This window comes from Monocercomonoides exilis (genome assembly GCF_001643675.1).
Source record: "Monocercomonoides exilis strain PA203 chromosome Unknown scaffold24-1337568, whole genome shotgun sequence".
Classification (NCBI taxonomy): domain Eukaryota; phylum Preaxostyla; order Oxymonadida; family Polymastigidae; genus Monocercomonoides; species Monocercomonoides exilis.
The window spans coordinates 1,226,358-1,241,698 of record NW_027150569.1 but is presented as its reverse complement, the minus strand read 5'-3'; the positions used below and the strand labels follow the sequence as shown (position 1 = coordinate 1,241,698).

The following is a 15,341-nucleotide window of genomic DNA, read 5'->3' as shown; positions in this document are numbered from 1 at the left end:
GAGAAATACGTAACAACTGTAAAGTCAATCAAATTAACAGAAAACTTTTGAAGATGTTTGTTTTTGATGACCTCAAATTTGAAGCATCAACAGAAGAAAAAGGAGAAGAAGAAGATATTGGAAATGCCTGAGAAGTTTTACTGTTCGGGGAGCTCACAAACTGTGGCAGCTTATCGTTCTGAACAAACCCTTTGCTCTACTCGTTCTCCTTCTTCAAAATCCTCTTTTTCTCTTCTATGCGTCTCCTTAACTCCGATTTCTAATTCAACTTCGCAGTCATCTTTTCGCCTGTCTTTTCTCCTTCATTCAGCTTCCTCAGCTCCGCATGAAGTTTTTCCTTTTCCTGTTCTGTCTGCTCTTTCCTGAACCTCTTCAACTTCCTTGTCACTTTTAATAACTCTCCAGTCCACTTCACCATCTCCTGTTCCACAAATTTTGTAGAATAGAATCAGGTACTGCTTCATAACGGACACAAGCTCGTCCACGTGGGAGATTATCTCTTGAAAGTTGACAAGTTGAATTTTGTTGACCAAACTGGTTTTTTTCACTTGGAAGGAAAGAGGTTGCCTTGGCTGCTCATGTATGACATTGCAAATTGAAAAAGTGGATGGAAGCGAGGTTGGATAAGAAACAGGGTTCATTTATATGTCTTGTGGGCTGCTTTCACCGTTTGTGACTTCTGAGACACATCTGCAAAAGGATGAGCTGTGATAATAATTTTTGAAGTGTTTGGCTTTTCTGCGTTCTTTGCTTTCTCCTTCTCCTCTCTCTGCATAATCTCTCGTTTGTGCTCCTCAATCATCATTCTTCTCTTTTCTTTGTTGTTCCATGCCAGCTTTTTCATATGCTTCTCACAACGCTATTCCTTCCAGAATATCATCGTTAGCGACAACATTGACAACAAGTGAGTCAAATGCAACGTAAGTTTCGCCTTGGTCAGCGTAAAAATATTGTGCATTAACATAGGTTTGTACATATAATGCTTCAGGTTCGTATCAATCTCCTTCTTCTCATGCATCTGATGCTTTTCGGTCTTCAGCTTCTCCTCTCCATCATCCCCCTACAGCCACAGTTAGAAAACAAGTTTCTTTTTTTCCACTTCTTGTTATGTTTGCTTCCACGAAGCCACTTCGATTGCCTTGTCGTCTTCTCTCCTTCTGCCATCTTTCCATTCGCTTTGTACCGATTGCAGTGCCATCATCTCATTCGCTGCCTCGTGGTGTTGTAGCGATTTCTGAGTTCTTCTTCTTTTCTCTTTTTCTTCCTTTCTCATTCATTATTTCTCCTGAGCAATTTCTCAACGCGTATTGCACTCATCTCACGTTGTTTTTCTCTGTGAATGTCTTTCCAAACAATCTGACAGAGAAAATTTGAAAATCTTGACGAAAAAGGATTGACGCCTGCACCGTTATCGTATCGCTGATGCTGTAACATAAGATTATTTTCTTCTTTGGAATAAATAAAAGGAGGAAAATAAAAGGAGGAGGAGAGGAGGAGGAGGAGAGGAGGAAGGAGAAGGAGGAGGAGAAGAAGAAACCAGATTATTTGAGAATACAACAAAAGTTAGATCAGATGGAGAAGTAGAAGACATAAAATTTCATTATTTAAGTTGTTATTGGTGATCTTCACAAAGAAGTTGAACACTATCATTAGCTAAACGGGAACAAAGTAACTTTCCTTGAAAATATTAATATATAAATAACATATCTTCTTATCATCAAAAAAAAAAATTTTCAGATCACATATATACAAAGAAAGAAAAATCTTTTTATGAATATTTGTGTAAATGCGCTCAAATAAAAAAACGAAAGAAGGATGAATAAAGCTTAATCAGCTTCGCAATAAATCAAAGCAATATGATGCAAACAACAAACTCCGTTATAAGATTCCCGCAGATTTTTCTGTGATTTGAACATAACATTCAAAAGCCATGTTTTCAATTGGATGCTCATCTTTGGACTTTCCTTTGATCTCTGAATTTTGTTCTTTTTTTCGGATTCTTTTTTCTCCGTTCCTTTCTTCGTTCATTTTCACTTAATTCCTTATTAATAAACTATTTATCTCTGCATTCAAAATCTTCATTGCAACAAAAAGTGAATTCCAAAAAATATTTTGGTCTATATTGAAATGTAATTCATTATTCAGGCAATATTTATGAATCTTTGTTAGCGTTTTTCCGTGCTTCAAAAACGCTTCGCAGGCATTTCAAATTTCTGAAAAGAAAGCGTTACAGCAAATTGTTGAAAAGCAACAGTTGCATTTATAAATCATTCACTATTGATTTTTTAAACAGAATATTTCATTGTTGCAATGAAAACAAACTTTATGAATTAGCTTTTTGATCAATGTCTATAGATAAATCATTCTATGATTTGCTTCTCTATTTCAGTTTATACAAATATTATCGTTAATTCAAAGCTAAATCAACGAGAGTTCTGGTTTTTTTTTCTACGCACTTTAAATTACTAATCCAATCTGCTCTGAAAATGTGTAGAAAACTTGTGAATTATAATTCAATATTAACATAATACATTTCTTGATCTTTTCACTGAATAAAAGTTAATTGAAAAATGAATAATTTTAATAGAAAGCAATGTGATACATTAAAATAAAACATCAAATGCCGACATTTGAAAAACAGAAAAAAATAAAACTAATGAAAAAAAAGAATTTCAATATTGAAACGAATTTATTAAATGATTGTCTACCCTGGGAGGCTGATTCTGGACCCAAAGCCTTCAAGGGACTGTGCTGGACCGGTCACAGCACAGTCCCAGGACGGAATCAGCCTAGCCCCATTTATTTCGCTCAAGAGCGAAAATTGAGGTACCAGAAAGCATTTGTTTGAAGCAAATACTTAATGGCTTGAGCAGCAGACAAATCAAAAAACGTCGTTCGTTTCAATATAAAATTCTAAAAAAACAAAATAACTCATCAATAAGACCAGAACTTTAAAAACAAATTGTATCCAATTTTTTCCTATCATTTAATAGTTTTCTTGTAGCATTCCCTATTTCAAACATTTCTGTTTTGCGAGAATATTTTTTAGAGGATTTTATCATCCTTTCATCTCTTATGCTTTTTTCAAGGAAGTTCATTAACTCTTTTCCTCGGGAATCTTGTGGTGAACACACAGATCTGAATATTTGATTACCTCGTTTCTCATAGAACAAATACGTCTTTATGGACTTCGCTTCAATTTTCCTCCATCGTATTTTATTTCCAGAAGAGTGTCTGAGTTAATAAAAAAATGAAGAAAATGAAAAAAAAATTTTCATAAATGATTCACACTTGACAAAATATCGTGTTGTCTTTTGATAATTATCCAAGTTGTTTTGGTGGGAATCATATAAGTCATCTGTATGGTCTTTTAGAAATTTAATAAGTTCATCAATATTATTAAGAGAAGGTCCATTGGACAAGTTATTTTTTACACAGTTTGTCAGATTCCCGAATTCTCCGTCACATTCACTTTTTCCATGTTTTTCACAAAAAAAGGAAAGAGTTGTTCGTTTGCCTTTGACGGGAGAAGAGTTGTCAGAAAGGAGAAAATGCATAAGCTGGGAATTCCGAAAGTGTGGCCCTGTATCACATACAAAATGAAGAGTTTGCTTGTCTTTAACGATTTCATCTTCCAAAACTTGCTTCAGACATTCAATGGTGAAACGGTAGTCGTGAGATAGAGCGTTTGAGAAGAAGTTAAAAATGTGCTTTTCTTTGTCTCCTTTCTTGTTAACAATGTAAACAATTACACAAAAATGTGTGATTTCCTCTTTTTCGTAATAATCTCGGCTTATTTGATTTTTGCAAATAGGAAGCGTCCAATTCTCTTTAAAGTCGAACAAAACCAACGCTTCCGAAAATGAAATGTTCTTTTTGATTTGATGGAAGTGCTGACGTTGATTTGACGCCAGAAAACGGTGTTTTTCAATAAGTCTTATTGTTTGTTGCTCTTGATCATTCAATGTTTGTGATTTTGTTTTAAGATATTCTTCTTTTTTCTTCAGATGATTGAACATTTCACATAAGTTGCACAAGTCAGTTCGCCTGGAAGCCCTTTTAAGGTGTTTCGTCTTTTTGTAGAAAGAACTTTTTGACATTTTAATATTCGTGGTTTCCATTAACTTTCTGAATAGCTGCGCTTTTGTTGAATTGATGATACGAACTTTTTGTTTTTTGATATGTGAATAAGAATTGTTTGGAGAACCATGAAAGAATGGATTATTGACGTTTGCATTTTGTGAATCTTTATGTCGATAATTGTGAAGGGTTGAAAAGTATCGATTAGGATTTGTTGATCTGTTTTTTGTTTCACTCAATTGGCTGGATGAAATCATTTCTGGAAAGAGAGATTGTTTTCCATTTGGTTTAGTAGATGCGGTTGAATTATGAGTGAGATGATTATTAATTGTTGTATTATTAGTTTCACAGTCTTTTGAGTTCGTTTGATAATTGCAATTAGAAGAAAATTCGTCAGAAAAAGGAAGAAATGAAGTGTCTATTTCAGATGTGATGGAACATTCGGAATGTCGATTTGATAAACCAAATAAGGTCGATTTTTTGTGGTGATTTTCTGACGAAGAATGGACATAAGAAATTTCATCATCATATATTATTGAAGGTGAAGTGGAATGATGTGGATTTGTCGTATTAGGATGAAGTGAATAAGAAGGATCTTGTAATAAACCATTACAATTAATGCAAACCGAACGAACATTTGTTTTCCTCTGATTCATTGATGAAATATTATTCGAAAAAGAACTTCCTTGATGTGATAGTCCCAATTGAAACAAATTTGGTGAAGCAATATCGGAAACAGGAATGCATCCACTATTCTCCTGAGAGTAAACAATCAGAAACGGAATTGAACCTTTGTTTATGTGAGAGTTTGTTTCTGTTGTAATTTCATTATTAATGAAGGATATTTCTCCGTCGTTACAAATATACCAACAATCTTTGCATGATGTACATTTTGGCGATGGGCATCTGCTTCTACACATTGCATAAAAATGTCCACAATCTTTCGATCCTCGATGAAACAGGACTGCTATCAACCGATAATTGTACATATTTTCTGAATGGAAAGGAAAAGCCTTAATTGTTTCTTCATTCTTTAAAAATGAAATTTGTAATGGAATGTTGTATATTTTCTTTTGATCAAATTTATCAGATTCAAGAGTGATTGTTAAAATATGAGGGAATTGAAGGATATTCATTATTGAATATTGATCTGTATTTTTCTGACATCTGAGACAAAAGGCCTCTCTGTTGTTTGTATTTGTTTGACCTGATGAGAATGATTTATTAAATTCCGAAATGACATCTGAACCGTGAAGTCGAATTAATGGAGTAGATTCACAAATTCCATACTCATATGATCCACATTCACAACATTTTCTTGGAAATGATTGGTTCGTTCTCATTTGGTTTGCTAATGCTGGTGTTATTGAAATTAGATCCTGGTACATATTAAAAAATGTTTCATAACATTCTTGTTGTTCACACGTTTTCAGTCCATGCCTTTTTTCCCAACATCTCACAAAAGGCAAGGACCAAGATTGTGGGACATTATTATTGTTAATGTTAACTGAACAATCCAAAGATTGGACAATGTTCAGCAAACGATGCAAATAGTGTGAAATCTTCCCTTTTCGTGTACAAAATCGTTCTGAGTGCAAATAAATAGAACGGAACACTTGTAGCATTGCAGCGAGATAACAAGTGTTTCCCATGTTTGGTAACGGATAATAATTCTTGTTTTCTCTCTGTGTTCCAGTTTGTGCAGAGTGCTGATTATTCTTTGAACAGCATTCGATGATTGAGCTGCAAGAAGAAATCGAGTCTTGACTATTCTTTATTGAATTTTCATTGGTTTCGTTGGAATAATGCAGTTCTTCATTTTTTTCAATCTCCATATTTTCTCCATTATTGCTTTGCGATGTTAATTCTGATAAATCCAAATTTATTTCCGGTTCGAAACAGCTTTCTTCATCCATTTCACATTGAACGTCCAAAAGTGAAATTTCATCATCTATCTCCATGTGAATGAATTCATTGTTTTTTGAATTGTTTGATTCTTCTGCTGTCTGCAAATATTCGCTTCTTGTGTTGTTCTCAGTGAAATAATGATAAAGAGGATCTTCATCTTCTTCCATTTCTTCGCTGCAGTTTATGATTTTGAAATCATCATCTATTTCCATTGAAGATTCTGAAAGTGATAATTCTTCAACACTTTTAATTAAAGAACCCAATAAGAAGACAAACTGTTATTCTGTTGTGACAACTTACAAATGCATTTCGATGATTCGGTTGAATTTTCATTTATGAAATCAGTGAAAACTTTTTCATCTTCTGGGCTCATCTCTATTAAAATGTTAATATATGATAAAGAACAAATTATAGATGAACAGTTTCACATTTTTTTCAATAAAGAATTAGATCAAACTTCGTTTTGATGGGGGAAGAGCAGCTTTTTTTGGAGTTCGAAAATCAAACGATGTGTACGAGCTATTATCCTTTGCGTGATAATAGCTTCCATGAGAACATTCAAAACCCAAATCGATCAATTGCGAGAGGGCATATTCCTGGCAAACACATTTTAAAAGCGTCACTTTTGTGTGTGGATTTTCTTCTCGATTATATGCAGACGCTAATCGCAATATTACATATTGATTTCGATCTTCAGTAGTCAAAAGTTTCAAAGAGTTTGATAAATATAAATACAAAGACGAAAAACAAAAACAAACCGTTAAATATTTTTTGAATCTGGGGAAATATTTTTTTACCCGTATTTGTATGGAAGAACATGTACTTCAGCATTTCCACACAATCATTTGCAGATTTGTTTGATAGATACTCCCAAACATCTCTGCATTTTTCGCTTTTCCTCGAGTTTGATAAAAGAGAAAACTTGATTCGTTCCATGACTCAATAAAAAATAGTTTATTCTTTGTGATGACAAAGTTCCACAAATGGGATGATCTGCGAAATCATTTATTGTTGATAATTTTAACTTTTAAAAACTAACATCAATGCGTGGAAAATGAATAAAGAGCACATGTATTTTTTGAATTGATTGATATTAAACACTTTTCAGATTTCAAGTATTAGGTTTTATTTAACGTTTTCACAGAGAATTTTCTTAATTATTAGTTTATCCTGACAAATATTCTTTGAACGAAAGGGAAAAAAATATGTTTCTGCAGAACGGAGCTTGCACAAACACAACTTTTGAATGAAACCAGGTTTGGTTGCTTTAAACGATTTTTATTTAAGGCAATTCAAATTTTGACAATTTCTCCTTTTTATTCACTTTTGTGTCATTTCAATTCGGTAAAAGTGAATTGCAGAGATTCCAATTAAAAAAGCAACAATTAAAGAAAAAAAAATTAGCGCTTTAAAAAGATGTGTTTTTATTAAACGATGTTCGACAAATAAATCACATGAATATATTTGCTCAATCAATTGCAGAAAATACATCCAATGTTTTCTCATCAATCCACAGTTTTCCGGTGCATTCAAATTCATTTGTCTGCTCCTTTATAATTTTCGCTCCTTTGAATAAGTGCTTCTTTATACGGCATCTGCAACCAGACATCCTCCAAGTTAAAAATTTCCTTAGGCTTTAGAGAGAATATTCGAAAAACCACACAGCACAAATTAATTCATATTTCAAGTTGTCCGCTCTGTGAGATCAATGCTGAATGAGAGATCACTAAACAGATAAGAATGTATATTTGAGGAAGCAACGTGCCTGGAAGCAGTTATGCAGATGATAAAAAGCAAGAGATATCAGAACTTGATGAACGACATTATATGACTCCAACGAGTGCAGCTGAAGCAGCAGAGGAAGAACAATGAGGAAGGAAGAGAAAGAGATTATAGCAGAGAGGGATAAGAGGAAGAAGAGAAAAAAAGGAAATAAAAGAATTGAAGTTATATGCCGAGATGAAAAGTCGACCAAAGTTGCTGAACATATTTCAGAATATGTAAGAATTGAAAGTTTTGTCGAGTATTCACAAGAGTAATATGAAAAAGTTTTGATACTGTCTATTTATCTGTTTTAGAAATGCTTTTAAAGGAAAGTTGAAGAAGATGTGATAATAGAAGAAAATAAAGAAAAAATAAAGAAAAAGAGGAAGAAAAAGAAGCGATTAAACCGATAAATGAAACAGCAACGCATAAAAAAGTTCGTTCAAATGAAAGTGGTGAACAGCAAAGCCAAAGAGAATGATCGAGAAGATCTGGATACATCACAATCCATCAATTTCTCGATATGATAAAAGCATCGACTTTTTCCATTTTAAAACATATGCTTTTATTAATGAAACTTTGGATTCAATACTGTCGAATTTTTGGTAGTTTTCGCATGAAACAAGCGAAAATACAAGTTATTCTCATTCATCATCATCGTCAACAATTGGCTCATTGCCTTATCATTACTCTTCGCCAAGCAACATGAGTGCACGAAATTCTTCATTCACTTCTTTTTCTCCTTCTCCTTCTCCTCCTTCATCATCATCATCTTCTTCTTCTTCTTATCAGCATTCTTCATCAACCATTTCATTCAACTCACATTTTCCTTCATCAAAATTCATTTATCTTTCACATTTATCGAAAAAATACTTTTATCTCCTATCATATTGCAACCTCATCTTCAAACAAACTTGTTTCTTCCTAAGCCAATAATGCTCAATTGCAGAGCTTCAGCAGATAATTATTTCACAACTCTTCCACAATCACGCTACTCTTTCATCTTCCATTCGACTATCTTTCATTTCTGAGATTCAGCTACCTTTCAACTTTCAATCAACAGTCGATCTGTATCAAAATAATCATTCTAGAATGGTTGCACCAACTTCAAAATATTTATTCAACCTCAAAGGGTTCTGTAAAGCATTGTGTTTACAGTTGGAATTGCTCTCAATTTGTGATTAGAGTTTTGGAGCAAGAATTTGGTTTATTCTTGTTTACTGATTTTTTTTAATTGTTCTTTTCAAACTTATTGTATTTTTGGACATGTTAAAAATATTAAAATAGTCACAAAAAAATAAGCTTCAATGTTGATTTATGATCTTTTGGTTGCATTTTAAAAAAAAACTAAAATAACAAATAAACAATTGAAAAGAGATATTCACAAAAGTCACTAATTACAAATATGAACGACCAAAAAAACAAAGGAAATGGCATATGCATGAGAAGTCAATTTGATTGTTTATCCTGTACACTTCTCGAAAAAACTGAAGAAATCTGATATACACTTGCAAACTTAGTTGATGTTTACTTAGTCAAATACAAACATTCTGTTATGTCTCCTTTTATTTTGCAATCAATAAAATCGGAATTTTATGAATATTTACTATTCAAAGTTCGATATAATACAATCTGCAATGATATTTCAAAAAAAAAAGAAAGAAAAAGTAATAGGAAAACACAACGAAGTTTCATCATTTTGAAGTGAATGACTTCATCAACTGTTTAAACTTTCTGATGCGAAAATTGAAGAAATCAAAGTGAAGCTTCTTGGTCAACTTTTATAAAATTATCTCACATCTCTTACACATTTTTATTTCAGGAAAACAGCACAGCATTATTCTTGTCATTCTATTTTTTTTTTTGACTTAGTCTTGTTCAACTGAAGCAGAACGTTGATCTTCTTCTCCATTCAGGAGGCAGAGCAGCGAAGAGAAGAAAGCGGAAGGAGATGACAAGTAATTATCGTCTTCATCTTCGCCTGCAATTAACTCTTCGTATGTGTCGGCGGTTTCGTCGTCATTCACGTCTGTAGCAGCGATGGACGATATCAATAGACGGATGCTAATTGCTGTGTCAGAAGAAGTTGGGGCGCATGCAAATTAAAAGAATTGGTAACTGAAGGAGCAACAGACGCTTCAAGGGACATGTTGTGGCTCGGCGGGGATTGCTGAATGGAGGTGTTACGTGTGCTGACGATGTTGTGCTTTATGTGGTGCTATCTGTTCCGTTTGTTGGTCAGGCTCCATCGCTTGCAGCATTTGTGAGCACGAAGTCGGGGAGAAAGCGGATCGTTGCAGCGGCAGATGTGAATGCGCTCACATCGATCTGCGATCAATTTGAACCGTCGCTGCTGCCGTCGGTGATAGCGCGGCTGGTGTTGCAATCGCTGCAGTCGAGGCATGTGGTGGAAAAGCTGGAAGGCAAAGGGATGGGATGAAGGAGAAGAGGAAAGGAGTGAAGATGAAAAGATTGAAGAGGAAGAAAAGGAGAGAGCGAAGAATGAGAAGAAGAGGATTGAGAAGAGACTGGTTTCGCTGACGCAAATGATCGGGATAGAGCGGATTGTCCCGCTGCGTGATGTGAGCGAAAAGATGGTGATGAAGGAAGAGAAGGCGATTCTGTAGGCTGATTTACCTTGAGGGGAATATGAGCTGTTAGAGTGGGCGACGGGGCTGCGGACGTCTATTTCGCTGAATGAGCCACGGAAGATGGCTGAAAGCAACAAGAAAGATGGAATGAAGGGGGAAAACATGAGCGAAAAATGGAAAGAAGAAGAAGAAGAAAGCGATTGTGGGATGAGGCAGGACAACACATCGCTTCTATATGGTTTGCGGAAGATTTGGTGACGATGAGGTGATGCTGCAGTTGTGATTGTGGGAGTTAGGCAGATGAGAGAAGGAGCGGAAGCAGGGAAAGTGGAGGTGATTCTGAGCAATTGCATAGCGATTGCGCGTGTGCATGTGTTTGGGAGTGTGCTTGTGCAGGTGTTTGATACAGAGACGCAGCTGACGGGGCTGAGAGAGGGGATGCAGGCCGAGGTGCAAACAGCAAAGGTGGTGAGGTCGTTCAACACGTCGGACAAGAGGCTGAGCACAGAGCAAGAATACATCCAGCGAAGACAAACGGCAGCAGAGCGGCTGGGGAACGAACTGGATGCGCCTTCTGTGCTGATGCACGGGGTTGTGACGCAGGAGACTTGGAGGAAGGAGGCGAGTGCATTTTCAGGGGATGCAATCTGCGCAGGAGCAGCAAGCGGAGAGATGATGGTAGACACGATGGCGAGGAAGAAGAAGAAGATGATGATGATGAACGTTGTGATAGGAGAGGGAATGGGAATAGCGCAGAACTGGAGGATAAGCGTTTCAGACTGGAAGAACATCAACTTTTTGGGGGTCACAACTGCAGTTGTACTGAATGAAGCGCCGTAGGAAGGAAAGAGGAGGGTTGCAGTTATCCTGAAGGAAGTGATTGCAGGGAAAGGGCAGAGCACTGTGACAGTGGTGGCGACAGACGATGAGTATATAGTGGCGAAAAAGGTTTGAGTAGATTTGAATCTGTGCCGTGGGAGAAGGAAAACGGAGGGAAGAGAAGGAGACAAAAGAGAAGGATGATTGAGGGAAATGAGGCTAATGAATGTGTTTGATTCGAAGAAGAATGTTTTGCAGAAGATGCACTCGGAGCTGATACTGAAAGAAAGTGTTGAAAAGAAGATATTGTGAAGCAATTGATGAAAACGAAGAGCAAGAGAAAAAGTAAGAAGAAAAGGAGAAAGAAGAGAAGGAGAAGAATTGCTGGAGAGGAGTTTGAGGAGGTGTGTGGCGCCGGTGGAGAAAGTGGAAAATCAGCTGAGGTTGCAGCTGATAGACAAGAAAGAAGAGGAGAAGGTTTTTGAGACAGTGCTTCGATCTGGACTGGATGTTGGGGGTTTCTTTGAGGCAGAAGAAGAAGAAGAAGAAAGAGGAAGAAAGAGCAGTGTGAAAGGAGCATCGGGGTGAGCATTCAACGAGGGAGGGGATTTGTCACAAGATGAAAGGACTAATCAGAACGATGGAAGTGAAGGTGATTTGAGTAAGTGTGACGAAGGAGATGACGGTTGCGTAGTTGAAGGAGCTTGTGCAGAAGAAAGAAGGGATTCTTCCTGATATGCAGAAGATTATCTTCAACGATGTGCAGCTGAGTGACATGCGCACGATGAGCGAGTGCTTCGTCCGGAACAACGAAGAGCTGAAGCTGATGCCGCGTCTGCTGGGGGGGTTCAACGGATGTTCAAGAGCAGATGGGGCAGATGGAGAAAAGATAGAGGCCTGGAGCGAGAATGGCAATGCAGATGGTCGGGATGGCTAGGGCAGTGGCGGAGGCAGGGTTAGGGTAGAGGCCGAGAATATAGATGTAGTCGAATGCATGGCAGAGGATAAGCAACGCTTGCGCGATGCCTCGTTAAGCAAATTGTTTTTGTAGCTCTTTCTCAAAGGAAATTCCTTCAAGTCCTCAGATGGCGATGCCTATGGGAATGCAGATGGAATCAGAGTATTTGCGAAATGATTTCACTTCTGCTTCTTGTGTTTCTTGCGACTCTTTTGGAGATGATGAGCTTTGTTCCTGGAAAGAAGAAGAGAAAAAGCCAGTTGCGAAGTTCCAGCAGGTGGAGAACATGAAGGAATACAGAGAGAATTAATATCATCGTGTGCCGTCATCTCATTCTGTACTGGTTGAGTGGAACCATATCTTCCTAGACTATGCGCGATATCTGTTTGTGTGTGCCGGGTAGTGGGTGGGCAGAGATACGCGTGAGTGTGGGAAGTCTGTTCCTTTTGTGTCAGCGAATGTGATTGAATGCACCGATTCGTTTACATCAGCGGCGTTTGCAGCTGCGCTGAAGGATGTTTGTGTGCATCCTGTTTGCGTGGAGAAGGCGACTGAGATGAGGGGAGGAAGGGCGAGAGAGTCTATTAGGAGTACGACACAGCCGCAGTGCTGTTTGTGAAGGAGATGGAGGAATTTGAGGGGGGAAAAGAAGGAATTGAAGAAGGAGAAGGAGAAGGAGAAGGATAAAACGAAAGGGAAAGAGAATAAGAGAGACAAGTGAGGAAACAAGGGATGTAGTTGAGTGACTTGGGGAAACGAGTGGAGATGAAGCAGGTGGTTGTGCAGGAGTTTGTGTATGACGTGAGCGAAAAATTGGAGGTGAATCAGGAACAGAGAAAGGAGGCAAAATTATGAGAAGCGGATTAAGATTCAAGCCATGCAAGTGTATGTGCGCGATGAAGTGCTGACGAACACGAAGGCAATGCAGATGTCTGTGGAGGTGCTGATTCAAGTTCCGGGAAGATCGATTGATTTGAAAAGGGGCAGTTCGACAATAACACAGAGCATTGTCCTGGAGGTGTATGGAACGCATACTATTTAGTCTGCGTTCTATTTCCCGGAGAGTGGGGGGTTTGTGCACTATCCGGCGTTGGTGGCGATGCGGGGGCGGCATGTGTGCTGCAGCCGAGAGGGACTGCACCGGGTGAGGGTGGAAGCAGAAGGTGTGGCTGGTGATAAAGAGGAAGCAAGCTTGCCATTGGAAAAAAGATGTTGCCATAGGTGTGGAATACAACATCACCAGCCGAGTGCAAAATGTTCGAGAAGAAGAAAAAGTCGAGACACCCGATCCGTTCGTTCGAACAGATTTCAAAGATGGTAGGGTAGCGCTGATGAACGAGTCTAGATGGTTGAATGCAGAAGACGGAGACTCAAGCGGGTTAATGCTCACGCTGGTTGCGCTTCACATTTTTTGATGTTTTCTGGGTGACTTCTTCAAATACACTCCACTCAATAACAATATCTTCTTCAATTTTATTTTTAACTATTCTGGAACTCTTTCAAATGCTCAATTCACTTACTCCATCCGGCTAAATATTCTTCATCGTATTATTAAAAATTTTCAAAATTGTTATTGACAACATGAAATATTTCCCTCTGAAAATTCACCGATCGTTGTAATACTTATATGCAGAAGTTATATTTTTTGAGAATATTGCAACAAAAAAACGAATTCAAAAAATCCAAAAATAAATTAAACTTTTTTGAAAAAACAAATTACAAACAACCAATTATAAAAATGCTTTTTTTGCTTTAAATTTTTGTGAGATGTATAAGCTTATACGAAACGTTGATATCAATTCTGAGATTTGAAAATTTCTGATTGAATAAAATTTTATAAACGTATCTTTATATTTAATTTTCTCGAAAAAGAATCAAAACATTCATTGTAAATTTTATAAACATCTATTTTCAAGATGGATCAAAAAGAAAAAACTCTAATTCACCTACAATCAGCAATTGAAATCCTTACGAGATCAAAAAACATAACTTTTTAAATCTGAAAAATTGTCTACCAAATGAATTTTGTGACATGTTGTAAAATATTATCATGATAACATTTGTTATTCAAGAATAATAGAAACTGAATGAAAAAAAACGATGTCAATGTTTCAAAATTATGATAAAATGCGACCATTCAAGTTAAAAATAAAGGATTTCGAAGAGTTTCACGAGAGATTTAAGCATTATTGATTTTTAGATGTTTTCCGTTCATATTCTTCACATGTTGATAACTTTCGAACCGAAAAAAATCAGACCGAAAATTTTGACAGAAAAAGTATGATCCCAAAAAGAATTACCCATTTTTTTGAAAATAATTTCCTGCCAAATATGAAAATGAACTTTTTTTTTCACTTATCAAGTCTTTTTTTAAAAACAAAACCGATAAATCTTTAATATAATTTTGTAATTTTCTGATCGACATATTTTTGCTTTCGACTTTTGCATTCATTATAAAAAGGAATAATGAAGCATCATTAGGATCACATAATTCTGATGAGCAGTGAATATTCATAATCACATATCATTCTTCTATGGTTTGTTTTTTCAAAAAAAAAAAATCGATTTTTTGTTCATGATTTTGTTTTTTCGATTCTTCAAAAATGAATTCTCATAAATCTGAATTGCATAATAAAACACAAAAAATTGTTATTAATAAAAAAAATGTGTTTTTGTGAAGAATTTCAGAAAAATTATTTAACCAAAATTTGTCTATCTCGTTTATCTTTTTGATTTTTTTCCTGTCAAAAGCAACATCTCACATAGTAACAATCGGGTTTTTTCACAAAATGTTGTTCAAAACCAGATGTGATAACATCCAGTTTTGACTTGAATATCTGTTATTTTATTGCTATTTGGATATTCATATCTTTCAAAAGATGAAACACTTCTGATAGATATTCATGAAGATTTTTATAATCTTGAATAAACTACTAAAAAAAATCGCGAAAATTGAAGTTCTTGATTGGAAAATATTTTTCTCTCATTTCAAGAAAGAAAGAAAGAAAGAAAAATCACATGTTGTGACGATCAATGAAACAATGTTTTTGGTAAGATGAAACATATTCACACATGATTTTTTCTTTGCTGTTACATGAATATTTCACTTAATTTGACACATTCGAGTTATATCATACTTCAAACAAAGTTTTTTGTTTTGAAAAATTATGATGCTTTGTGAATAATTCCATCAGAACAAAAATTTTATTCATTTTCACTCA

At 36.0% G+C, this 15,341-nt stretch overlaps 5 protein-coding genes across 5 annotated transcripts; 4 read left to right on the top strand and 1 right to left on the bottom strand.

The window, feature by feature from the left end:
• Positions 1-302: 302 nt before the first annotated feature.
• MONOS_17620 (uncharacterized protein) lies at positions 303-844 on the bottom strand (the record flags this gene model as incomplete). The annotated part of the gene is made up of 2 exons (XM_067870557.1): positions 303-497; positions 668-844. The coding sequence occupies 2 exons, from the start codon at positions 842-844 to the stop codon at positions 303-305; spliced, it is 372 nt and encodes a 123-aa protein (XP_067727026.1).
• A 9,310-nt stretch (positions 845-10,154) lies between these two features.
• Positions 10,155-10,516, top strand: MONOS_16669 (uncharacterized protein; the record flags this gene model as incomplete). Its single annotated transcript, XM_067869557.1, has 1 exon — positions 10,155-10,516. The coding sequence occupies one exon, from the start codon at positions 10,155-10,157 to the stop codon at positions 10,377-10,379; it is 225 nt and encodes a 74-aa protein (XP_067727025.1). The 3' UTR covers positions 10,380-10,516.
• Positions 10,517-10,643: 127 nt separating this feature from the next.
• MONOS_16670 (uncharacterized protein) lies at positions 10,644-11,183 on the top strand (the record flags this gene model as incomplete). The annotated part of the gene is made up of 1 exon (XM_067869559.1): positions 10,644-11,183. One exon carries the CDS (start codon positions 10,644-10,646, stop codon positions 11,181-11,183), a length of 540 nt encoding a protein of 179 aa, XP_067727024.1.
• A 715-nt stretch (positions 11,184-11,898) lies between these two features.
• Positions 11,899-12,099, top strand: MONOS_16671 (uncharacterized protein; the record flags this gene model as incomplete). Its single annotated transcript, XM_067869560.1, has 1 exon — positions 11,899-12,099. One exon carries the CDS (start codon positions 11,899-11,901, stop codon positions 12,097-12,099), a length of 201 nt encoding a protein of 66 aa, XP_067727023.1.
• Positions 12,100-12,997: 898 nt separating this feature from the next.
• Positions 12,998-13,535, top strand: MONOS_17619 (uncharacterized protein; the record flags this gene model as incomplete). The annotated part of the gene is made up of 3 exons (XM_067870555.1): positions 12,998-13,106; positions 13,163-13,283; positions 13,364-13,535. 3 exons carry the CDS (start codon positions 12,998-13,000, stop codon positions 13,533-13,535), a joined length of 402 nt encoding a protein of 133 aa, XP_067727022.1.
• Positions 13,536-15,341: the final 1,806 nt, after the last annotated feature.